The sequence below is a fragment of the Juglans microcarpa x Juglans regia genome, chromosome 2D, assembly GCF_004785595.1.
Source record: "Juglans microcarpa x Juglans regia isolate MS1-56 chromosome 2D, Jm3101_v1.0, whole genome shotgun sequence".
In the NCBI taxonomy this organism is placed as follows: Eukaryota; Viridiplantae; Streptophyta; class Magnoliopsida; order Fagales; family Juglandaceae; genus Juglans; species Juglans microcarpa x Juglans regia.
The window spans coordinates 8,960,058-8,984,787 of NC_054596.1; the positions used below are offsets into that span (position 1 = coordinate 8,960,058).

Consider the following 24,730-nt stretch of genomic DNA (forward strand, 5'->3'; position numbering starts at 1 on the left):
TTTAGTTTGTTGTAATTAATATTGTATGAACCTTTTATCTTTATTAATGCAGTAAACTTGCTGAAAAAAAAAAAAAAAAAAAAAGGAAAGAAAATGAAATAAAAGCCAGCGCCCCATAAAAGAAGAATTGGATAAGGGTCATACGGTAAAGATTTATAGGTGTGGGCTTGTGGCAAAATAAGCAGAAAACATTACTGCGAGGCCCATTTATTGCCATCGAAAACAACGAATTGGTCCACACGAAACAACTTGGAGAGAGAATAGGCGAGAGTTGAATGGCAGAGATACCAGAAAGAAAGAAAAGAAGAATGGGAGACAGGAGAGGAAAGGATACCAAGAGCCCGACTACATCAACAAAGTGGCCGCTCATTAAATCCAAACAAAATCTGCAGATTACTCGCCTTAAAGATACGGATCTTTTTACTGTAAGAATTGCATCACATACTCTCACCTTCTCTTCTTCTTCTTCTTCTTCTTCCTATCTTTTTATTAATTTATTTTAAGCATATGTTTATGAATGTATGCACTTGTTTATAAGCACGTGAGCTTGATTTAGTTTTGTGGGTTGGGCGTGATTTGTGTTCCAGGGCAAGAAGGATGCGATCTCATGTTAGTTTTTATCAATTTTATCTCTCATAATTATATACCCACTTCCATAAATCTCCATAATAATTTGAAATTTTTGAAAGATATTTGGCAATGGGTTCTTGAAATTATTGTGGGATGGTGATTGAAAGGAAGGAAGCGGCTTGGTTTTCCATTTTACTGTCATTTTTTTTTCACTATTAAAATTACACCCATTTGCAATTTTTGAGCCCACTAATCAATAAATTTCAAATTTGGGAAGTGTTTTTGGGATGTGGTAATTGTACGAGGATATTGATTGTAGGGGCGCGGTGAAAACGAACCCTTGATTAATTGATTGGGATTCAATTAGAAGCTTATTCAGGTTCGTTTATTTGTCTAACGAATTGAAATGATCTCATTAGTGTTGTACACGGCATGTAAAATGTAATTATTCTGAAGATTTCTTGGAGTGGAGTTGAAATGGACGGGTGGCTACTGGCAAGATCAGAAAGAAAAAGGCAGTCCTAGGATACGTGGTTGTTTACCTTTTATGATTTCCATTGACTAGTTGTTTGAGTTTTACTGGTTTTAATATCTCCGCGGTCTTTAAGATATCCAGGTGCAAAATTTCTTCGCATCTGCTGAATCGAAGGCATTTATTAAAGCTGCAGAGTCTATTGGATTTGTCCGCCAAGGGAGTCTTGGTCCAACAAAAGGTGAAGCTTATAGAGATAATGATCGAATCTCTGTGAATGATCCTGTTCTTGCAGAAACCATATGGAAGTCTGGACTACACAAACTGTTTTCTGACATTAAAATTCGAGGCAAGGTTGCTGTTGGCTTGAATTCAAATATTAGGTTCTACAGGTGGGTTGAAATATTTTTATATGACCATTTTTTTTTTTATAAGTGAAATATTTTTATATGACCATATAAAAATACATAGCTAACTAGTTTATAAGGAGAATCTTATTGTCAGGATTTATAATTTATTTCAATCTATGAAGACAGTGGGGTATATGAAGGACTGTTATGGATGCTGAACAGAGGATTTATATCACTTACACTTTTTGTTTATTATTCTTCTTCTAGGGAAAAGGACTATCCAAAGGCCCAAAATCATGTTGCCCCATGCACCTTGAAACTTCAGATTATTGTGTATGCTTTGGTCTTTCAGGTACAAGGTTGGTCAGCGCTTCGGACGACATATTGATGAAAGTGTTGATCTTGGAGAGGGAAAGCGCACCCATTATACCTTGTTAATATATTTAAGTGGTGGTTTTAAACTTAAAGCAAAAAATGACACGAGTAGCCCCAAGGATTCTTCTTCAGAGCCTCTAGTTGGAGGAGAGACTGTCTTCTATGGTTCAAGGAACGCGGTTGTGGCTGAGGTAAGTTCCTTTTTGGTCCTTAAATTTCTTGGTCAATAAGAACTTACTCATCCCTTTCGTTAGTTTTTCAGTTGAAGTTTGTGAATTTTTGTTGCCCATTAATGTAAGTTGAACTTTGAAGGTGGCTCCTACTGAAGGGATGGCTCTCCTACACATTCATGGGGATAAGTGTATGTTGCATGAAGGGCGTAATGTAACTAAGGGTGTTAAGTATGTTGTCCGCTCGGATGTAGCCTTTGCCTGATGAGTGTAGTCTCTTAGATTTAGCAGGCTTGGTAAGTTTCTCAGTTGATGGCTATATCTCATTGCTTAGCTTTCTGTATTTTGCGCCATTTCTTTTATCCTTGTCTTGGCACACAAAATTTGTTGTTGGCTGACTGATGCCATAATCCCTCTGATAAGTTGCAAAAAAAAAAAAAAAAAAGTTGCAAGCTTACTTAGGCCTCGTTTGCATTCAAAATCCACCTAAACTCATCTCATCTCATTATTACAACTTTCTCAAATTTCCACACAAAATATAATAAACAATTCAACTTTTTCAAATCTCAAAATAACTTTCCCAAATTTCCACACAAAATATAATAAATAATTCAATTTTTATTCTACTATTCACAAACCATCTCAACTCATCTCAATTCATCTCTGAATCCAAACCACTCCTTACTCCTAACCTAAACCACTTGTTACATTTGAGTTTATAATGATCTTAAAAACGACTCTCTCATCAACTGTATAGTTACAAGCATCTTGAGAATCAATCTAGACTCTGGAGACTGTTCCCTTATTTTGATCTTAGAGAGAAGCAAAGCATTTGGGACTACCTTTTCTGATAAGTAAAGACAAATTCCATCCTATCCCCCTCCAGGCCACTACAAGAAAAACCAACACAGGTCACAAGGAGTGCAAGAAGAATAGTTGAGGTTTAAAACTATCTAGGAAGACAGAGAGTCAGGAATGCAGTCTCTCAGACAAAATTTTGGCTGGAATTTAAAGTGAAGGTCGAGAATGATGACTTGCTTCCTTAAGTAGCTTCTCTTTTCCCCATTTCTTGTAAATAAAATATAGACAATGTATATGTGTTTACTTGGAGATCATTGAAGATATATACTGTACCGTGAGGCTGAAGCTGACTGAGAATTTGGTAAACTTTGTACAGAATCTACAGATTCTTATGTTGTGGGCTTTAGCATTTAAAACTTGTGGTTCTAGAGTTCTTTTTTTTAATGGTAGGATGGCTGTTTGGATGTGTAGATCATTTATGAATTAAATTGGTTGAAAATTTGAGGGCCATCTGGCTGATCTTTCAAAATGTTGGATGCTGATGCCTGCTTTAGAAGATAAAAATTTGATCTTAGGTTTTGATGGGTTGGTGATGGCAAAAGTTTAGGGGAAACTTTATTTTTTGGATAGGTTTTTAAAGGTGCAAGAGAAAAGGGTAGGCTTTAGGGAGAAGGTGAGAGAAGCAAACCTAAGGGATTGCTGAAGCACTGGCAAACTTAGGCCAAACTTAAGCACACTAAAGGGAGGTTTGGATAGTGAGTTAAAATGAGATGAGATGAGATGAAAGTTGAATAAAATATTATTAGAATATTATTTTTGTTTTGGGATTTGAAAAAGTTGAATTGTTTATTGTATTTTGTGTAGGAGTTTGGAAAGGTTGTAATGATTAGATGAGATGAGTTGATAGGTTTTCTCAATCAAAACTACCCCTAAAGCATCCATGCTTTCATTAACGCTAACTTGCATGTTCCCATATCAGTTCGATTTCTTTCAGTACAATGAAGCATATATAAATACTTGACTCTTCCTAACCTTACTAGGAATCCAACTTATAAAAAAAAAAAAACTGTACTAGGAGGGAGTCCAGGGGACTAGGACTAAGACACAGTTTAGAAAGTCGAATACGAGCCTAATGTACGAACTTACTCACACCTGTAAAGCTTTCAAATACTCCCTGGAAACTCTATGCTGGATAGTATCACTAAAAATATAAAGTTAATGCAAGATTATTACGAATTTTTATTTTTCCCTTGCTCATAAAAATGCAAACGACTCCCAGTTTTGCATCTGCACATAATTTTAGATTTTTATAAATTTAATGCAAGATTTGTATGAAAGTTATAATAGGCTATAGCTGGTCTTTCACTTTTGGGTTCATCTTGGGATTTCATACGGTATTTTTGTACATTTTATTGTTTCGAGGATTGTTGGTATCAGAACTTGTTGCATGAAGGCAAATATGACAATAAAGATGGTCACTATAAGTGTGGAACCATTTGCTTGGGCAACTTGTTCAAATGATAGGCACAATATGGTTGTATTCTCTTTTGATATATAACTTTTCATTTTAACAACTCTTTTATCGTGGTTTCCCCAAAATGAACTTCATTGTATTGCATCATCGTCGCTCTAATATTAAAATCATGTCTCTCAGGTGTGGATGCCAAGTTTCTACTGTTGAATTGGCCGAAATGGCAAGCTGAAGCTACTAGTGAATATCTGTATGGCTCTTTTAATTCTATGAAGAATGGCTCCCAAAGAAATATCTTGATTTATTGTCCCTTCTGTTTGTTGGCAAATAGTAAAAATGTGAATTTTCCATATGCTCTGCTCATACATTTCCCATTATTCCTATGCAAAAAGAGCATTTTCATAGATCTATCGGTCACTAGTATATCAAGACCTCCATTACAAATTTATAGTCCTTTCATATTAGGCATTGCTAATATGCTCAGATTCGAACCGGGTGTTCTCCCAATACAGAGGGTGACTTAATTGAAAAGACCGGCCTAATTTCTTAGGAAACTCAGGCAGTTGCCCAAGGCTCCATTAAAAGGTCGCCTGATAAATAATAGTAAGGGCCTTTAATATATTAAAAAGCCCAAAAGTGATACTAACATTAAAGAAAACTCTCTAGGAAATAAACATAGCCTCCTACTTGGGGTAGTACAAATGGTAAAAGCGATCTTGTGACCATGTAACAGGTTCGAGTCTCTTTGGGATCAAATTGCGATTTGGGTGGAAGGTCATAGTGGTGGGTTGTTGTGCTAGTTTTCTAGGCATAATGCTATATGCTACACTTTCGTTCTATTTTGATCATACTAATAGTGATGAATGTGCCATATACTACTTAGTATGATCAAAATAGAATGAGAGTATGGTATATAGCATTACTCTTTTCCTATATATATTTTGATTTTCAGTAGTATACAGCCTGTGGTAATTGAATAGGTATTAAAAGCTCTATTATTGATCTTTTAACTTCTCTTTTCTCAATTGACCGCTCGACATCCAAGTCTCATTTCATCATTTTCCAATCAGCCAAATGTTCCCCATCTTCATCATCGAAACCGCAAACTCCCTAAAGGACAATCTCCGATCCTTGGCAAATGCTTCAACAATCCCCCCAGTCTTGTAATCGCCAAACATTGCTTGATCCGATCCGAACAGTAATGACGCCTGCAAAATGCTTCCAAAAAAAAAAAAAAAAAAAAAAACTTGCGACGAAGGTAGATTTTCCATCATATTGATTGATGGGGTCAGTGAATTTTACATTTTGTACATATAATGTTCCCAAATAATCGGTTGGGTATGAAGCAATTAAGAGGAAATGGGTGTTTTATTTTATTTTATTTTTATGAAATGGGTGTTTTAAATTGATTTTAAGTCGCATTTCCTTTTTTTTTTTTTTTACTCCTTTCTTATGATTGTAGCTCTTAAATAAAATACTTTCTTTTAACGAGAAATGATTTATACAAGCTCTAAATAGATAAGTCTCATGTAGGTCTTTGTAAAAAAGTAGATCCAAAAAAATATAAAACATTATTCTTTTTTAGTGGGATTTATTTTTTTACAAAATGCCTACGTAAGACTTGTCTATTTGGAGCTTGTTCCTACTTTTTTTTAGAAAAATGCTAGGGAGTCAGTTTTGGACTCCCGTTTGATTGCCTGATTGGTTTATTTATTTACTTTTTTTTTTGTTTTTTTTACTTATTGATTAAGAAAATATTGTTTAATAATATTGAATTTTTTGATTTTTTTTAAAAATTTTTAAAAGTGTTAAAAAAATGATGTGAAAAAAATTAATATTTTCTTAATCAATAAGTAAAAAAAAAAAAAAAAAAAAAAAAAAACTAGAAAAAAGGAAAAAAAATAAGTAATCTAGCAAATCAAACAGGAGCTCAAAACGGGCTCCTTAGCATTTTCCTTCTTTTTATTGCTCTGTTTATGGAAAGCAATTGCGTAAGATTTGAAATTAAAAAAAAAAAAGAAAAAGAAAAAATATTTGTAATGAGGGGATGCTATCACATTATTCATTTAAAAAAGAGTAATACTAGATACAGTCATGAGTTGTGCAAGCGTAATGCATTTATTTTGAAAAAGAGTGGGATTTACTATTAAAAAATTAATTTTTTTATGTGAGTTTTATATTTACTCATTTTTAACAAAAAGGGTACGCGATACTTGATCATTCTATGACTGCAAATTTAATTTTTGTTTAAAAAGATAAGAGAAAATAAAAGAGAGATGATTTTGCATGAACACGCCATAAAGCCCCTTGACCAAATAAAAGTGACTCTCCTAACGGGGAGCTTCATCGTTTTCTTCGAAGTCGTCAATGACTGAATAGTGTTCTGAACATCCAAGCCATCGAGCCTCAGTGTGCTTACCACCGCCATTCGACAATACTCAAGACCGTGGCTCTCCCTAAATCCTAAGTTTTAAACACTAAACCTAGTATCGAGTCTGCATACCCACTTGAGATTTTTTTCTCTATTCTTACTAATAGTAAGAATTTGATGTGTGCGCATATTTCAATCACAACATGAGTATATATTTAGTAATATATGAATTTGTGTGAGACATAAAAGTCATGCAGGTCGTAAAATGGGCTTGGCGTAACTGATGTAAGCAAGACCATGTTCTCTCTGAAATGGGTTCTTCTTGATTCGAGGATGAAAAGGTTGTGTATTTGTGTGCAAGTCCATGCACATTTGGTCGGCCATTTGGTTGAGAAGGATTCGTAGACCTCTTGTTAAGATGCAATTGAAACAACAGTATTAGAGTACTAGTAGTGAACTAGACATTGTTAAATTTTGGCCAAAATTTACCTAGTTTACTTAAAAAATATCTATATCAAACTAACTAAATCTATAAGACTAGAATGCCGCCCTAACTTGACTGCTCCTTTTGACCGTTTGGCAAAAATTTTTTTTTTAGTGATTAAGGAAGTGTTTTTAAGTATATTGGTATTTTTTTTTTATTTTTTAAAAATATTTAAATGTATTAAAAAAATGTGAAAAAAAAATTAACGCAAGCCCAGCGGTAAGAGTGGGGCAGCAGAGTAGCCCCACTCATAATAAATTTGCTCATCATATTATTGGTTGGCTAGATTCGCTGATAAGCCCAGCAGTAAGAGTGGGGCGGCAGAGTAGCCCCACTCATAATAAATTTACCCATCATATTATTGGTTGGCTAGATTTAGCTAGTTTACATATGCTTGAAGTCAGAGTATATAGTATTGACAGCTAAAAACAAAAGTCGTTAAAAAATTATATCGATAGGAATAATATTAACGTTATAAATTAATATTTACTTTTTTAATAACAAACAAATATTTCAATTATTATTAAAATTAAAATAAATGAAAATATTAAAATTAATATATTAATAGAATAATGATAGATTTAGAGAGTTTATTATTGATGTTATTGAAAAGTGCCTAACTAAATTTAAAAAAGTAAATTTTCTAATCAAAATTTGATTAAAAAATAGTTAAGCCACTACTAATGTTCTTAGTGCACGAAGACAAAGTAGTGTCGAGTCATAGTAGAATTGATCTAACAGTTTGAGATAAATGGAAATTGAAAATTAAATAAATATTTTTAAAATATAAATTTTTAATATAATTTTTATTTTAAGATTTAAACAAATAAAATAATTTATTATATTTTATGTATAAATTTTAAAAATTTATAATAATTAAATAAAATAAAACGGATTATTTATGCAACTAAATCTTAAACATTATGAACTATTTTTATTTTTATTTTTCAATATCGATACAAATAATTTTAACTACAAGTGAGAAAAAGTCACATTAAGATTATATTTAAATATTGAAGTGAGTTGAGTTGAGATAATAAAATATTATTAGAATATTATTTTTTAATATTATTATTTTAAAATTAAAAAAAATTGAATTATTTATTATTTTTTAAATTAAAATTTAAAAAATTTATAATAATGAATTGAGATGAGTTAATAATTGTTTAGTAACTAAACGTATCCGAATTAGTCAATGCTCATAGACTTTAGCTACAGTAAAAACAGAAGACTAGCTAACGTTGGCGAGTCACTGTTTACACTTTACATACCAAATATTATTTTATGATTTTCAGACCCTCGTTCCCCGTTCTTTTCTCCCTCTTCAGTCCTGCGTATACCCTGCTCTTCCTCCGTTTTTCTTCCTTTCGCCGATTCTCTCCCTCCTCTTCCCGTTTTTCGCGGTGGTTCGGATGGGAAATGGCTGTCGGCACTATGTTTCCTCGCGTTGCCGTCTCGCTGAAGTTCCACCAACAATAGCCGCCACACTCTTCGTCTTTCGGTTTCTCTCGGTGTCGTAAGACCTGTATCCATCTTTCAGTGCTCTCTTTGCCCCTATTTTCCCGCTGTCTCGCATTTGGGTTTCTTTGGGTTTTCTCAAGATATGATCTCGGGTTCTCTGATTTCTCAGTCTGACGGGCATGGGAGCTGACTTTCTGAGGTTTTGGCACATGGGTTTTTTTTATTTTAGACATGGTTTTGGGAGATAATGCAGTAATGAAGTTATAGTGTTTTGGTCAACTTCGGTTGATTATGATTTATGGTTTTTGCTTCTTTAACGTGTTAAGCTTCTGATCCTTGTCGATTTTGGAAGATTAGGAGGAGAATTTTGTAAATAATCAGCGTGATTTCATGTTTATGTTTTGAAGGTGGATTTTGGTCCTGGTGTGCAGCGAAAGTTAGGTTTTTTTAGACGAGTTATGCGTTTGTTACATCTGTGTTTCGGATGGGAAATAGTGATTGAGAGATAGGCACTTGATTTTGGAGGTGGGGTTTGAGAAATCTGGTGTTGGCAAGTCCTTTAACGACGAGAAATGGACAGAGTGATTCAGCCTCCTCTGGTAAATCTTTTATCAACCTTTACTGCTTATTTCTGCTCTATTTTACATCAATTTGTTTCTTTTCGTTTCTGGTGGAATCGAATGGTGACTTGGGCTATGCTTTCTTTCCTTCTTACTCTTTGAAATTGCTTTTGTCTCGTGATTGAGTATAAGTTTGCGTTTCTTGGTTGTTCTTGTTGTTGAGTTTTGTTCCAACTCAAGGATATGATTGCTGAGGTGCTCAGTTGATCATTTGGCCTGTTTTGGATCAGAATGGCTAAATAGATTCAATTGTTTTGGCCGTTGATGGTTTGGAGCCTTTTAATTATCCTGCTACAATTGAAGTCACATTGATGTATAGTTTTTTTCCCATCTAGATATTTGCAAGGGCTTGCATTTGTAGAATTCATTCTGCCTTTGTTTTGTTTGTGATTCTACAAGCAACAGTGGTGCAAATTCTTTTATTACTTTGCCTTGTTTGTAACTGCCACAAAAGGTAAATTTTTAAGTTTTCAGATGCAGGAGCTTGTCTTGTTTTTACAGCAAGCTTGCAGAATGGTGTTATCTGTCTAAACTCACTAATATTCCAATGTCCTATTTCTGAACTGTCTTATTGAATGAACTATGCAGTGACTGAGGTGGAGAAGAATGCATATTGTAATGGGGACTGTGGCAAGGGTGGTTGTTCTGTTTCATATACAAAAGAGTATATGTTGTTCTATTTCATATACCAAAGATGTGTAGAATTCGAACTAAAGAAGAAGAAGTTGAATGATGTGCATTTTATGTATGATCTAGTGCTTGGACCCTTGATTTTTCCTTGTTATTTATAGGGTTTCATTAGCTCAAATGAAAGTTGTTGTGCATGAAGTAGTACTGAATTCAGATCATAAAGTTGTAATATGTAGGAAAAAATGAGTAGGGAGATAATTATTATACAGTTTTGTTTTTTTTTGTTTTGATTATATGCATTATATTTATTAATTAATATATGAAGTGTATTCGTAAAATAAATAAAAAAAATTTCTAAAATATTATTAAAATATATAATATTATATTATTATTTTGGCTTTAGTCCAATGTGGATTCACCTAGCCAAAGTTTAACCCTATAGCCAAAACTTGAAATTCTAACCCTAGCTATTGCCAATGCTTTTAGTCCCATTACTACGACTTCAGCTTTATTTCATTTCAGCTCTATCTTTCTTTCCTTTCGGTGTCAGCCTTTCACCCCAAACAAGAACACAGCTCCTCCAAATGCTAAAAACACAGCTCCATCTCCGCATTGACAATCCCAACCATCACATTCACACTCCAAGCCTCCCTCCGAGGCTCTTGCACCGTACCATCTGATTCTGCTCGATCTTATCACCGAAGAAACGTTCATCAATCTCTTGACGAATGTCCCGACTTGTGCAGATCTAACTGCCGCCCCATGGCTGCAATAGTGAGCTCAGCGAAGGTTTTTCCCCTCTCTCTCTACTGACTAATAGCATACGTTTTGGATTAATGCATGTTCTGAAAATATATTCTGTGCATCTTTTTTTCTTAATATTTATTGGGTACTAATGTTTTTATTAAACTATAATTACGAGATCATGAACTGTAGTTTGTTGTAATCGAATTTTATATGTTTTTTGGTGTTTATTATACTATAAATACGATGCCTTGTGCTTTCTTTCTTTTGTTGTATGTTTAGCTGTGTAAAGTGCTCAAGGGCTTTGATTTTTTTTATTAGCTTGAAACCAATAAGAAACATATACCGACTTGTAACTAGACGTTTACATGGATATTTTTCATCTCTTACATTTTCTTAATCATATAATTTATTAGGCAAAGAGATTCTTGTTGAGAAGAGTCCTGCAGAGAGCAGATAAAAAATCCTGCAGAGAGCAGATAAAAATTCTTTTAGTCCTACCTTGGAATGGGCTGTTTTTGGGAAAAAGGTAATATTACCATTAACTCAGCCTGTCTCGCTGTCTTTTTATATTTACGCTATCAATTACACAAATAATTTTTAGTTAGTTTATGTATTGCATCCATATTTAGTTCATGCACATATTTACCTATAAAAAAACTTCCATAGTTTCTTTAAATTGTTGATAGTTTCATGAGATATAGCTATCTTATTTTACTGCATTGTTTCTGTTTTGTGGAAAACAATCATGCAATATGAAACTTGCAAAATAATATTTAGCATCACATCAGTAAAATATTAACTCCATCTTGGGTTTATGAGGATTATGCAGTAGTTTTGCTTAATATTATTTATTTGAACGTACACAAGCATAATCAGATGGGTTATTTGTTTGCAGCGATGCGTTGGTGCAATTGATGGGACCATGATATGAACAAGATCATGCTTTCTCAGAAATGGGTTCTTTTAGATTTCATTCATAGGTGCAACAATGTGAGATCCTTCATGCAAATCCATGCGCAATTATTAACATCCGGTGTCATTCATGACCAGTTGGTTGTTAACAGAGTTGCAGAGTTCTTCGGAAAATTTGTAGATTTTGGTGAATATGGTTGCGATCTTTTAAAGCAAATTGATTGGAGCATAAGTTCATTCCCATCTAATTTGATGATATCAGGCTATGCTGGCAGTGACACACCGAGGGCGGCAGTTCTGGTCTATAGACGGATGATGAGAAATGGATTTATACCTGACATGTACACTTTTCCTGTGGTTCTGAAATCTTGTGCTAAGTTTTTGGGGATTGGGGAGGGTAGACAGGTTCATGGGGTGGTTGTAAAAATGGGGTTTTTGAGTGATCTAGTTGTTCAAAACTCGCTTGTCCATTTCTACGGTGGCTTTGGTGATTTTCGTGTTGCCAGTATGGTGTTTGATGACATGCATGTGAGAGATGTGGTGTCTTGGAGTTGTTTGATATCTGGGTATGTGAGGACAGGGTTATTTGATGAGGCTGTAGCTTTATTTTTGCGGATGGATGTGAAACCAAATATAGCAACGTTTGTCAGCATGCTTGTGGCTTGTGGCCGGATGAGGCATTTGAACTTGGGGAAGGAAATTCATGGATTGATAGTTAGATTTGTAAGGGTGGATTTGGTGGTAGGCAATGCCATCATGGATATGTACGTTAAGTGTGAGTGTTTGTGTGAGGCAAAGCAGATCTTTGATGAGCTCCCTGAGATAGATATTGTATCATGGACTACTATGATTAGTGGCTTGGTGCAATGTAAACGTCCCAATGAGTCATTACAAATGTTTCACAAAATGCTTGCATCGGGCATTGAACCTGATAGGCTTATCTTGACTAGTGTGCTGTCAGCTTGTGCCAGTCTTGGGGCTCTTGATTATGGCAGATGGATTGACGCGTATATTGATTTTAGAGACATCAAATGGGATACTCATATTGGAACAACTATGATCGACATGTATGCAAAGTGTGGCTGTGTAGAGATGGCATTATGGACTTTCAATGAGATGCCTTTTAAAAATGTCTATACGTGGAATGCCTTGCTTGGTGGTTTAGCAATGCATGGACATGGGCGTGAGGCGCTCAAACATTTTGAAGAAATGATTAAATCTGGTATGAGGCCAAATGAGGTGACATTTCTCGCCATTTTGACTGCTTGCTGCCATTCTGGCTTGGTTGATGAAGGTCGCAGGTGCTTTTATCAAATGATAAGTCAAGAACATAATCTTTCTCCAAGGTTAGAACACTATGGATGCATGGTTGATATGCTCTGCAAGGCTCAACTCCTGGATGAAGCTCAGGAGCTGATAAAAACTATGCCCATGCCACCTGATCTGCTGATATGGGGAGCTCTTCTTAGTGGTTGCAAGGCCAGTGGGGCTGTTGAACTCTCTCAAGAAATATTAGACAGCCTCCTGGAACTGGAGTCTCAAGATAGTGGGGTATACGTGCTTCTTTCGAACATACATGCTACTGATCGAAGATGGGCTGAAGTAACGAGAATACGGAGGTTGATGAAGGAGAAGGGTATAAAAAAAGCCCCTGGATCAAGTGTTATAGAGGTGGATGGTAAGGTTCATGAATTTTTTGCTGGAGATGCTAGCCACCCTCAAAATGAGGATCTTCATTATTTGTTAAATATCCTTTCTAGTAATCTCTATCTTGAAGGGCATTTTTCAGACCCATTCTAGGATAAGGTGAGTATGCTTTTATTGCAAAGTTGAAGAGTCCCTTTTTTGTTTCATTTTTTGATGTAACATTCTGACAACTTCTGCCATTTTCATGTTCTTAGAAATAGTACTTTGGTGTTCCATTAAGGGACTTGTTTGATACTGCGGCCGTCATCTGATAATTTTGATAATCAATTTGACAGGCATGTATAAAAGAGCAATAGATTTGAGCATGACTGTTATTATTAAAAAACCAAAAAAAAAAAAAAAAAAGATTTGAGCATGACTCTTACTGCAAGCTTTGTGTACTTTACTTTTTTTTTTAATATGTAAACGATATTATTGATAAGAATAGGCAAAGTCCAATTACACAAGATGATATACAAGAGACAGCTTTGTGTACTTTATTTAACCTCATTAATCTCGGTTTGAGCGTGTGAGAAGAAATTTGACCTCCAGCACATATATAGGAAGCCTAATGATGCATTCACACTATTGCGAGTCCTAAGTAAAAAAAGAGTAGTGTACTATTATTAAGATATATGCAGAACTATAAATATGGATGCCAATTTTATTCAATCATCTGTATATGTTGTGGAAATATGAATGACAATCAAATTAATCCTTGGGACAGATTGTGGCCTGATTGGTTCCAGATGCACCGTGAGCTATGGTTTAACCTTTCAAACAAGAGCCCTTTTTTCCCCTTTTAGTCATTTCATGAAAACAGGGATTTATCCATTATGCTGAAGGAGCAGAATCAAGATTGTAATCAGTTTCTTCCAAGTTCTGGTAAACTTTGCTTAAATATCTGATAATACAACATCTGAAACAATCAAAATGATCTGAATGTCCTCCATGCAGTCTTGTTTGGAAAAAGGTCTTCTACTTGAGTCATTATCAGTTTATGAGCTTCCTGTCCCATTTTTGGTATGGGTTAAGAACTTAGGATCTGAAAGTGTTGGATTCTGATCATGCAGGTTGAATTAGTAGGCGAAAACTAGCTGCGTTTGGTTACAAAACTCAGCTGAGCTCAATCTAATTTTAAGATGAGTTTAACATCTAAACACTCAACTTTCAAATTACTAAACTTATCTCAACTCAAAACTTCTTTACACGTGGGACTCGCAATTTTTTTCAACTTAACACATCTTTATACGTGAGACCCACAACCTTTTTCAACTTTTCATAAAAGTACTAAACTCATTTTAACATCTAAACACATTTTAAACTCAGTTTAGATAGGTCTCACATAACTCTCTCCACTACTTAACTCACTACTATTCATAAAGAATTGAACTCAACTGAGCTCAGCTCAATATCTAAACGCAACCTAAATGTCCTTGTAGGTATTAAATCAATTTGTTAATAAGAGATCTGGTGAATACTTGGTCAGACGAAAAGAAATACCATAATTTCCAGAGGCAACTTCCATGCCCATGAAATACAAGAAAGGTACTCGATGGAAGTTCTTGGCCAGAAGTATCTTATCACCTGAAAATCTTCTTCTCATCTCCTATGGTCATAAAGTCATTCCACATACAGGAACAATGGTGGTGATATTATCTATTTGATTGGATATAGCAATGCATCTCTGGAGGACCAAGCAGTGAAAGTACAATGTATCTGCATTGAGCTAAATTTGTGGAGATTGTTACAATCATTGAGGACGTTACATCATTTTTCAAAATTTTCCCCTTTGCTTGAGGATGTATATAGGGGATGTCCTTCAAACAATATCCCTGAGTTCTTTACTTAAGGCTGTACCAACATCCTATTGTTGAAGGACCTTGGAGCAACCTGTGCAACTTGAGACGGAACGACCTGTGACTAAGTTTAGTGGATAAATTCGTTCAGATAGAGTTGAGTATTTCATGTTTAGGCTTTTATGGTCGAAGACTGGAAGTCATTCAGCTGTAACTGTGAGTCTGGTATGTTATTCTTATTTTTTGGCAAAAGTATAACTGTATGGTAGCTTTCTGGTAGTCGTTTTTGCTATCCCTGGGCTGGAACTCTGGCAGGGTAATTGGCAATTGCTGATTGAGTGGAATATTATGGTTCAACTTCCATTCCAATAAAAATTATGAACGGTCATGACTATAGTCAACTAACTTACTCTTTCACTTCAGAGACCTTTTCATCTTCTATGTTCATAATGTCATCCTCATACCCTACCAAATACACACAAATACACTCATGCACTCATATTATTTAAATCCATTTCTTGAGTGCAAGCTGTATGATGTTAAAAAGTTTAGACATTGATCCAAATTCAATGCATTCAAGATGGAAGCTCGGGGGCGATAAGATCTAAACCTTTTCCCTGAGGTCATTATAAATGAAAGCAATATGACATCTAAATGGAGTCCAGCAAGATTTTTTGTTTTATGTTAGTTAATATCATCTGTTATTATTCTGACTGACTAATTTGTGAGCAAGGACAAGTTTTCTGGTCTTTTAAATTTAAAACTAGAAATAGAAGCACATATGTCATCAGTTTGTGCTAGTCCTTGAGTAGAATTAGAATGTCAGAGAAATATAGAGCAAACAATAGTTTGTGGTAGGCAGAATGTTCGATAATTTTGGGGAAGGAAAAAAAAAAAGTTTGCTACACCCTACCATGTTGGTATCGGTTGCAGATTTGTTCTGATGAAATACATGTGCAAAGAAAAATCTAGAAAGCCAGTATATACAAGACAATGGACTGTCCGAAAGATTCTGAAAGTCTTTATATGAAACAATAAATGGTATTACCTCTCCTATGACAATTTACTTTCCATATGTTTGGAAATCTTGAGGCTTCACTTTCTGAACTCCAGCATCCTGAAGAATAATCGAGTAAGTTCCTTATTAAACTTCAACTGTTTTCTGATTAAGAGCAGTATATCTCCATCGCTCCTTCTCCACAAAGTCGGCATCCAGGAACTGAGCAACAAAAGCCCAAAGCTTGTAGGTGTCTCGAAAATTGGCCAGGAACCCAAGTGCAGCTGTAACTACAGTTATTCCTTGATCAGCTTTGTCTTTACTCTTGTTTTTCACTATTTTCATCGATCCATTTCCTCTTACCTCTAGTATTCTCTCCTTCTCTTCTGCGTACTTATCTGCGAACCAGATATTATGTAAGAATCCATAGCTCAGAGAAATGTTGCTTCTATCAGCAAGTTTCTGTACAAGAACAGGCTCAAACTTCTCCCCTTTCCAATCAAATATGTTGAATGCCAAAGCAGGTCCTCTTTCAAATTTGATTTTTGGTCCATATATTCTCACCAAGGGAATTCCCTCTGTGTTAGGATGCTCAAGCTTCATCAAAGAGCTCACCAGCCAATTGATCAGGTACCTTGCTCTGTTACTAATCAGTATTAGTCCCAAGGAGTCCACCTGATCCAAGCACCTGCACTCAAATTCTTGCCTCCAATTTCTGCTGCTTTCAGCATTTCCAAGTTTAGTTAAATCAGCAGGTTTTTCTGATTCCCGAATCTCGGAATCTTCCAATCCTTTCAATTCCCCTGACAACTCATGTTCCAATCGTATTTGTAAATGACCGGAGAAAGAGCTCGACGATGCTAAATCGTCTCCTCGTAGTCCAGCTTTAGATGCCTGTTCAAGCTCTGTGTCGGTACCAGAAGACTCATCCCCTAACTGAAACAGCTTCTTTGCCGGTACAATATTAACAATACCGGCACTCGTAGTAGCTTCTAGAATTGGAATAGTAGACTTCTTTACAAAGAGGCACCCAAACCCAGATGGGGTTTCCCCAAAAACCTTGTAGAAGGAACAGATGAGGAAGTCCGGACGAAAGAGAGAGAGGCCGAAGCTGTCCATGTCCTTCGGTCCCAATGCGCAAGCATCAATCAGGATATGCCACCCATTCTCCTGCGCTATGCTCATCCAGAGATAAGGGTATCTGGCTCCTGTTATTCGAGAATGAAGCGGGAAGACAAAGAGTCCCCTTTTCTTTTTCTTCTTCTTACTCTCAACCATCTTCCTTAGCTTCGCCGACTGAATCCTCAGTCTCGGCCATGAAAACTCTGCTGACATAATTCGTGCTCCTTTTTTTTCAGAGCAATTTGTCATTGCTTCCACTGCCTCACTCTGATAATCATAAACTGTCAGAAGCTTCTGATTAGATTGAAATGGGTAAGCTTCTGCTAAAAGTTTAAAAGCTGAGGTTCTGTTTGCAGTGAAAACCATGCAATAATCGTTTTCAGAAATATTAAGAAAACCCATTATCCTTTTCTTCATTGCAGATTCGAATTCTGATTCTCGGCCACCATGAAGTAGCTGCATCTTTAGATTCCCCGTCTTTAAGGATATACTAAAGAAGGGAAAATCTGATTTTAAAGGAGGTGATGGGGGTAGTGGAGGATAGGAAGAAGATGCAACTTGGTTTCTTGAGGAGTCCTGGTTTTGCAGCTGAGAATAGGAGAAGAGGCCGATACCAATATAATCAAGGCAGGTATGGTCGGAGAGAGAGAGATGGTAGTATTCCTGGGCTCGGATTTGGTCAACTTGATCAGTAGCTGAGTATTGGGGGTAAGCTTTGACGAATTCAAGGAATGATTCTTGCAAAGATGGGAGAGATTCATGGTTGGTAAACTTGGTGTTTGGAAAGATGGAGGATGTAGTTTTTGTTGCAAAGTCACGGCGACAAGCTGAAGAAGAGCTTCTGGGCTTAGAGATAGTTTTCTCCTGTGTTGGCAGGTTGAGGAGAGGGTTTGGGCAGCAGCCATGAAGGCATACCTGTGAGACCTCATTTAGGCAAGACGGCGGCATTTTTGCTCTCTCTCTCTTCTCTCAATAATTCTTGGTTATCCCTCACTTCGGTATCCTCCCCCAATTGGCTACCTTACCATTTTCCTGTCTTCAGCCGGCTATCCGTTGTTTATAAGGAGGAATTTCTGTTTATTAAAAACATAACATAGAAGGTGATTAGTTGAAGAATATCATTATGAGCGAAGCATGCGCTGTGGTAGTCATCCACCTGGGAAAAAGCCTCGGATTTGGATCCCTCAATTTGTGCCCAACGCTTAGAGGGGAAAGAAATATAAATATATAGTGAATTTTATCATATTTATGTGATTTTTTTAATTAATATTAAATGTTTAATAAATAAGGTAAAGTTCATTTTATGTATCAATTTCGTTTTTCCAATTTAAGCACTAAACTCTAGATTATCGAGATCCAAAAGTTTATGCAGAAATGGTGCCAAGGAGCCTGCGATGGTATTTCTGTTTATTTTACTCTTTTCGAGAGGCAACAGGTGGGGATAGAAGGCAACAAGCGGAAGTGGACGACAAAAAGGCCTTTATATCGGCCAGCACTATTGATGGTGACCAAAGATGTCTCTTTTAGACTGCTTCCAAGTTGCTTATGTCTTAAGTTCCAGGAATTATATGCACAAGCATGCCCCCACTCCTTAGCAATATGCGTGGAAGACACATCCATTTGTCTTGTGCTTGTTGTCTGTGCCAAAACTTGCATCGGTTCGGTTCTAAGACAGTCGAAGTGGGATTTTGGGTCAACTTAGAATATAATAGTCTCAACTTCTTTTTCTTACAAAAACAAAAAATAAAATAAAATAACATCCACCTAAAAAACCCCATAACACAGAGTTAGATTATAAGACTAGAAATTGTGATAGATGTATGAATCACACACGATTTTGTATGAATCGCGTAGATCATGTACGTTATCGCTGCAACAAAATAATAATACGAGACTTTTAGCTATGAGTTCAGCGAGTGGGCGAAGCATTTGAGGCAAAGCTTTTATCGTCTCCAGCTAATGGGGTCTGACAGAAGCCAGATTTTCACATTTGACTGTCCTCGGTGTGCGGCAAAGATGGAGAAAAACCCAAGTTACGCGCCAGCAAATTAAGGACGAAGGTACAGAGAAACTCTCTTTTTCTTTGCCTTTGCAAAAGCAAAGAAAGTGGGAAGAGAATGATTACACTCAGATTCTTATATATATGTATAATCTTGACTAGTCCATTGTTGTAATTGGCTTTCATGTAAGCTTTATTTTAATGAGAAAAGCACCAAGCGTGCTGAAGGATCGAGATGATTTCATACACAGATCATATATATTGTTAATTTGGCTGTGGGAATTAGTTCAAGTACTTACAAAGTTTCAAACTTGGATTTATCACTTTAGGCCTTGGCCGTTGACAATTGCAATGGAAGAGCATTGCCGTCGCCCTCCCAATATTGTTGGGCTACATGTGTCGCTTAAATGTACGTAGCCGCATATGTTGTTTTTCAACAAAGATTAATTTATGATTCTCAATATGTCTAAATCATGAGTACTCAATATATGGTTAGGTTTAACATCGGCCAAATGAAATTCAAGGCACACAAGTTTTGCATATATAAACGAAAACGAAAACGAAAATTGCGGACGACAACATGACAGATCAGATCATAAAAGGCAATTTATATAGAGCTGCATTAACTCAAATAATCAGAGTGATCTGAGTACTCTTAGTTGTAGCTAGAATCGAAGAAATTAGTTGGGTTGTGGCAACTATATAATTTTTTGAAGAGTTTGCAAGGAAGAGATCGAGGCAAGGTTCATGCATGCGGTTCAGAAGTGTAAGAAGTTGTATATGTAATGATTTACATAAAAAGATTAAAAAGTATAGAGAAGCTAGTTTCATGCGGTACTTGATCACAACTTCAAGGTCCGTGCGCATGCATGAGGGCATTGGTATCACATGCGTTTCATACCGTTCAAATACCAGTAATATCGGTCTCAATTTCGACTTATACCGACATATTTCGGTCGGTATTGACGGATATTTTAGTTTTATTTATTTATTTATTTTTATTTTTTTAAAATATAAATTTATTTTTTTACTTTCAATTCAAATTAGATTATTTATAATTTATATATATATATATATATATGTATTTATATATATATAATTTATTTGACTATTTTAAACTATACATAAAACGATATTAATACTAAAATATTTCGTTCGAGGGGTTTGATCGATACGACTTTCGTACGATACGGTAAAAGTATTTTTATTTCGATGGCGTCCCTCAGCACTCAGCAGTGGCGTCTGTACGTGGGAAGATGTGGATCACTCAAAAGTTATTTGGCATTTGGGCCACAAAATAATATATATAAATATATAAATATATATATATATATTCAACTCAGCAAGTTCTCTTAATTAACTCGAAATTAGGATAAGTACTGCAATATGCCAATGGTTGCCAAGTAGTTGTTGTCTTCACTAACAATTTCGTAAAAAAAAAAGGGAAAAAGAAAAGAAAAAAATTGCATCATCCTAACTAACAATACATGATTAATACTGATCAAATATTACCAGTTGGCATTGAAAGATATTTGATAACAACACTAATGTATACAAATTAAAGCCTGCATTGACCTGATAATTGATATCAATTATGAGATCGACGTCATGATCATCACGTTTCAGCTAATTACTCGATCGAGTCTAAACTTTGTTAAGATCGTGGGAAGTATGTATATGATCATTTATTGTATCTCTGAATGAGATATTAATGGCCCTAACCTATTAGGATTTTGATTTTGGGTATTTTTAATTTCAAGGAGCATGGCTAGGGCTAGCTGGCTGCTTGCACGTACAAGCTAGACATTATTTTTTCTGTTCATTTCTTTTTACATCTTTAACTACTTTTTTTTTTCCTTATCTTTCAGGGATAGAGCCAAAGAAAAATTTTTAACTTACTTTTTTTTTCATATTTTTTAATTATTTAATTATTTGTTGTACCTATATTTTCAATTTTTCATCTGTAATAATTTTTTTAAAATAATTTTCTCTTTAAACGATAATATTTTTAAAATTAGTGCTTTGATAACAATAATATTTAAAAAAAAATCATATTTTTACAAATAGTCAATTTTATTGGATCATCTCAATATTAGTGACATTTTTTTTTTTCAAACTTATATGATTAGAAGAAGAATATGTTTTATTAGTTAGAATAAAATATTTATAAAAATTGATTTAGGGATGAATAGAGCTAACTTTCTATATTTAGAGAATTACTGTTTAAATCTCAAAAAATTTTCCTAAAGAGAAATGCTTTGGGTTCTGAAAAGTTCACCGAATTCGTTTTTTTTTTAACTGAATGATTAAAAAATATTTTTTAATAATATTGTGAATTTTTTATTTTTTAAAAAAATGTTTATGATAATTAAAAAAATATATAAAAAAAAGAAGAAAAAAATTTATACTCTTCGGTGAACATTTTAGATCCCAAATTCGGGACCCGTAAGAGCGCTCTTCCCTAAAATAGTCAGCCGATGGAGAGATTTTTGTCAGAAAATTAAACAATTTTACTAAAATTTAGGGAATGATCAGATGGTATGCTCAATCGGATGCGGATGCTCTAGTATAGGCTACTTCAAGTCTTCAACGCCAACATATATAACTTATATTTCAGAAATCAAAGTTAATGGAAAAATGATAAATATATTTGATAAATGCTAATTATTATCCAAACACAGTGCATGGCTTGAGCTTTGTAGGGGAAGTATGATCAGAAAAAGTGTAAATATCTCCTTTAACCTCAGCTAAATTAGTTAATTACGTACCTTAGATCTTCCATGGATTGTGCATATAAATATGCATGCATGGGATCAGGCTAGCTAGCTATGTGAATCTGTTAAGCTAAAGCAGTCACAGGGCAACTCTCCCTTGGCAAGTCATGATGTAATGAGAGCTATATATAATATATATATATATATATATATATATATATATATATAGCTCAATCAGGCCGCACTTGCGAAGGAAGAGGCGCCCTACAACTGGTTTGCTTATATGTGTATATCGGACCAATTGATCGATCCCGGCCCGTTTATGCGTCCTGCCTCGAACTGCATGCTTCTGGGTTTCCGAAGTTACACCATTTCCAAGCTTTATATGCACTCCAGTTCGTGCTCCAACGAACGAATAGCTATCAAGAAATGGCATATGCTATGGATATCCTTAATTCGAATCCACTTTTCTTTTGCAGTGGGGAGGTTTTCATTTCACGCCAGACCTCTTTATGATCTTCTTCATCTTCCACGATCGACCAAGTCTACAAAAATCTCTTTAATTCCAAGGTGATAAGATTCCTTATTGCACGAAAAATTAAAGCCATCGAGAAGAGTGTTAACGTCGTGTTTCGCACGATTTTAAGGTAGATTCCAGTAATTTAGGTCTTTAGGGCTTGAGCCTATGAAAATAGAGAAGAAGACAATTGGGAGTGGACGGCTTTGAGGCCGAGGAGTCTCCGATGTCAAAATCAGTAAATTCTCTTGAGAGTTTGTAAATAAGTGAGATAGTCTAGGGATCAAAGAGCGTTTCTCGTACCTGAGACTTACTATTTATACCATGATTTTAGGGGACAGATCTCCATGGAGTTCTTGTTCTTCATATTGTTCTCTTTGTCAGAGTCCTTTAATGCGGCGTGATTCTGCGACGGTGTCATTAATGTGGCGTCTAGCTCGAGTGGTGGTGCTATTAATGTGGCGTGATTCCTTAGCCTTGCTTTATTTTTGGTGATCTGTCGATGTTTCCATGTTAGGGAATCGAAAGTTTTCCGTATTTCCCGCTGTCCTGTACAAGTTTCCATGATCAAGTTGTGGCTGAGTGATGTTAGGTAGGTCTATCCCGTTAGCCATGCATGCACTTGATTACTTTTCCTTATAGACATCTTGCTTCGTGGGTGATATTTGACCCTTAGGGCCGGGTATTGGGTCGAGGCCTAATGGGCTTGTGAAGTGGAAAAAACCCCCCTTACAAAGAGAATCACGTGATGCTCTCGATTTTGATTATATGCAGCTAATAAGAGATATCGACCTTATAATCATTGACGACAGAATGTGGGTACGTACGCTCTCGTGCATATGTTTTTATTTTCAGCTAGATCCCTTCTTGCTTTATAGTTTATAAGTTCGCTAGCCTTTCCTTCTTTGTAAGTTCAGAAATTTCTTTGTTATGATCTGTATTTTTGCCTTTCGTAATAAATTAACCTTAAAACAACCAAAGGCCATTACTTGCACCGTGTCGCGAAAATTAAGGATATACATACATACATATATATATATATACACACAAATGTATATAGACACACACACATATATATATATATATATATATATGTCGCAACATTAACATCTATGTGTGTCTATACACATAGATATGTTGCAACATTAATATCTGTGTGTCTATATACATAGATATAATGTCCCAACAATATAGATGTGTGTCAATATCTATGTGTCTATATACATAATTATTGAAATTTTTTCGCCTAAGATTAATAAGGAACGTGGCTACACTCTCAGTTTCTTTTTCAGCCTTCATTATCTTGGATTAGCCATACGATCGAATCATTACAATATAGGACATCCTTCATTAGTTGCTTCGATATCGAATAAGTTGATGAAACAAATTTAGTCATATATATAATACTACCGATCATGATCATAGCGTTTTCTTTTTCAATTAACATAAGCTAGCCAATAATATTAATTCAAGTAAACACAAGGTCTAAATAGCATGATGACTTTGTGGGGAAAAACCCACAAAAGACATTAATGTAGTCCTAGCTATATAGCTGATCTAGTGTAATTAAGATGGGTGCACAATTGACATATAGATTCAGTTTCGGATTGAAATAGACGGACGTCCCATTGGATGAATGGACGCAGGAGTACTACGTGTGTCTTATAACAGGATACAAGCTGAGACAAATGTCTGATCATAACAAAACACATGATCAATAGACGACATACATCTATCATGATTTCAGTGCATGGGTCCATGTAAAAGAAAAACGGAGCGAAAGCGATTCGTAATTACAATAAATCATCCACTAACAACAAATTAACGAAAAAGACACAATATTCTCCTCAGAGAACCCTTGGATGTGAAAGGAAAAGTCGTGAACATGAATAATATATGTATATAGGCTGTAGCTAGCTTCAAAACACTCAATATTGTCTGCCAAGGTTAAAAAAAGAAGAAGAGTAATTAGAGCTATATATTTTGTCCAGCCATATGCAGAAATGCAGCGAAAGCAATAGTAAGAGCATGTACCAAGAAAGAACATTAATTAATATTGCACACACCCAATTAAACGAAGCAAAATCAGATCATGCAGGAGCAGCAGTATTACTGGAGCATATATATATATAGCTACCATTATTGAAGATATCGGCCACCAGAAGGTGAGAAATATTCTAGAATGAAAGGCTGCAAAGATATCTCGTAGAGCTAACAATATCTGGGCGTACAAATTATAGTTCGATGCATGGGCAGGCCGCGGCTTCCAACAGTTGTGAATTAAATATGATGCATTCTCACGAAGGAGCAATCCTTATTAATTTATTCGGTTTATTCAGCGTTAAAGTTCCTGCAAACTCTCTGTAATTCCTTTCTTGTTTAATTAATTAATTTCAAAATGTTCCCAACAAAAACGATATATATTTATTGATTTGCCAGGGTAATTATTATATGTATTTATA

General features: G+C 35.3%; 3 protein-coding genes across 12 annotated transcripts; 2 read left to right on the forward strand and 1 right to left on the reverse strand.

The window, feature by feature from the left end:
* Positions 1-234: 234 nt before the first annotated feature.
* On the forward strand, positions 235-4,613 carry LOC121248357. 2 transcript variants are annotated; one of them, XR_005937429.1, is made up of 6 exons: positions 235-425; positions 1,187-1,434; positions 1,745-1,958; positions 2,080-2,233; positions 2,695-4,272; positions 4,393-4,613. XR_005937429.1 is itself a non-coding variant. In XM_041146813.1 (5 exons), exons 1-4 carry the CDS (start codon positions 276-278, stop codon positions 2,200-2,202), a joined length of 735 nt encoding a protein of 244 aa, XP_041002747.1. In that variant the 5' UTR covers positions 235-275; the 3' UTR covers positions 2,203-2,233; positions 4,393-4,613. The 2 variants fall into 2 exon arrangements, 1 of the variants encoding a protein (XP_041002747.1); XM_041146813.1 differs by lacking the exon at positions 2,695-4,272.
* A 3,732-nt stretch (positions 4,614-8,345) lies between these two features.
* On the forward strand, positions 8,346-13,486 carry LOC121248283 (pentatricopeptide repeat-containing protein At4g38010). Of its 8 annotated transcripts, none has more exons than XM_041146697.1 (4): positions 8,350-9,124; positions 10,298-10,564; positions 10,936-11,048; positions 11,418-13,486. In XM_041146697.1, the coding sequence occupies exon 4, from the start codon at positions 11,450-11,452 to the stop codon at positions 13,232-13,234; it is 1,785 nt and encodes a 594-aa protein (XP_041002631.1). In that variant the 5' UTR covers positions 8,350-9,124; positions 10,298-10,564; positions 10,936-11,048; positions 11,418-11,449; the 3' UTR covers positions 13,235-13,486. The 8 variants fall into 8 exon arrangements, 7 of the variants coding, with proteins under 7 accessions (XP_041002631.1, XP_041002633.1, XP_041002634.1 ...); XM_041146699.1 differs by lacking the exon at positions 10,936-11,048 and having other exon boundaries at positions 8,350-8,580; positions 8,695-9,124; XM_041146700.1 differs by lacking the exon at positions 10,936-11,048 and having other exon boundaries at positions 8,350-8,580; positions 8,933-9,124.
* Positions 13,487-15,767: 2,281 nt separating this feature from the next.
* Positions 15,768-18,235, reverse strand: LOC121248276 (molybdenum cofactor sulfurase). 2 transcript variants are annotated; one of them, XM_041146683.1, is made up of 2 exons: positions 18,195-18,212; positions 15,768-18,111 (listed from the first exon to the last, which is right to left on the reverse strand). In XM_041146683.1, the coding sequence occupies exon 2, from the start codon at positions 17,984-17,986 to the stop codon at positions 16,064-16,066; it is 1,923 nt and encodes a 640-aa protein (XP_041002617.1). In that variant the 5' UTR covers positions 17,987-18,111; positions 18,195-18,212; the 3' UTR covers positions 15,768-16,063. The 2 variants fall into 2 exon arrangements, with proteins under 2 accessions (XP_041002617.1, XP_041002618.1); XM_041146684.1 differs by having other exon boundaries at positions 16,064-16,314; positions 16,400-18,235.
* Between the last annotated feature and the right edge of the window lie 6,495 nt (positions 18,236-24,730).

What these genes read in the sequence shown, in the direction of transcription:
- LOC121248357 (XM_041146813.1), top strand. Translation starts at nt 276, where the DNA reads ATGGCAGAGATACCAGAAAGAAAGAAAAGAAGAATGGGAGACAGGAGA. An exon ending in AAGATACGGATCTTTTTACT is followed by an intron (nt 426 to 1,186) that starts GTAAGAATTGCA and finishes TAAGATATCCAG; the next exon opens with GTGCAAAATTTCTTCGCATC. An exon ending in TCAAATATTAGGTTCTACAG is followed by an intron (nt 1,435 to 1,744) that starts GTGGGTTGAAAT and finishes TTGGTCTTTCAG; the next exon opens with GTACAAGGTTGGTCAGCGCT.
- LOC121248283 (XM_041146697.1), top strand. Translation starts at nt 11,450, where the DNA reads ATGAACAAGATCATGCTTTCTCAGAAATGGGTTCTTTTAGATTTCATT.
- LOC121248276 (XM_041146683.1), bottom strand. Translation starts at nt 17,986, where the DNA reads ATGCCGCCGTCTTGCCTAAATGAGGTCTCACAGGTATGCCTTCATGGC.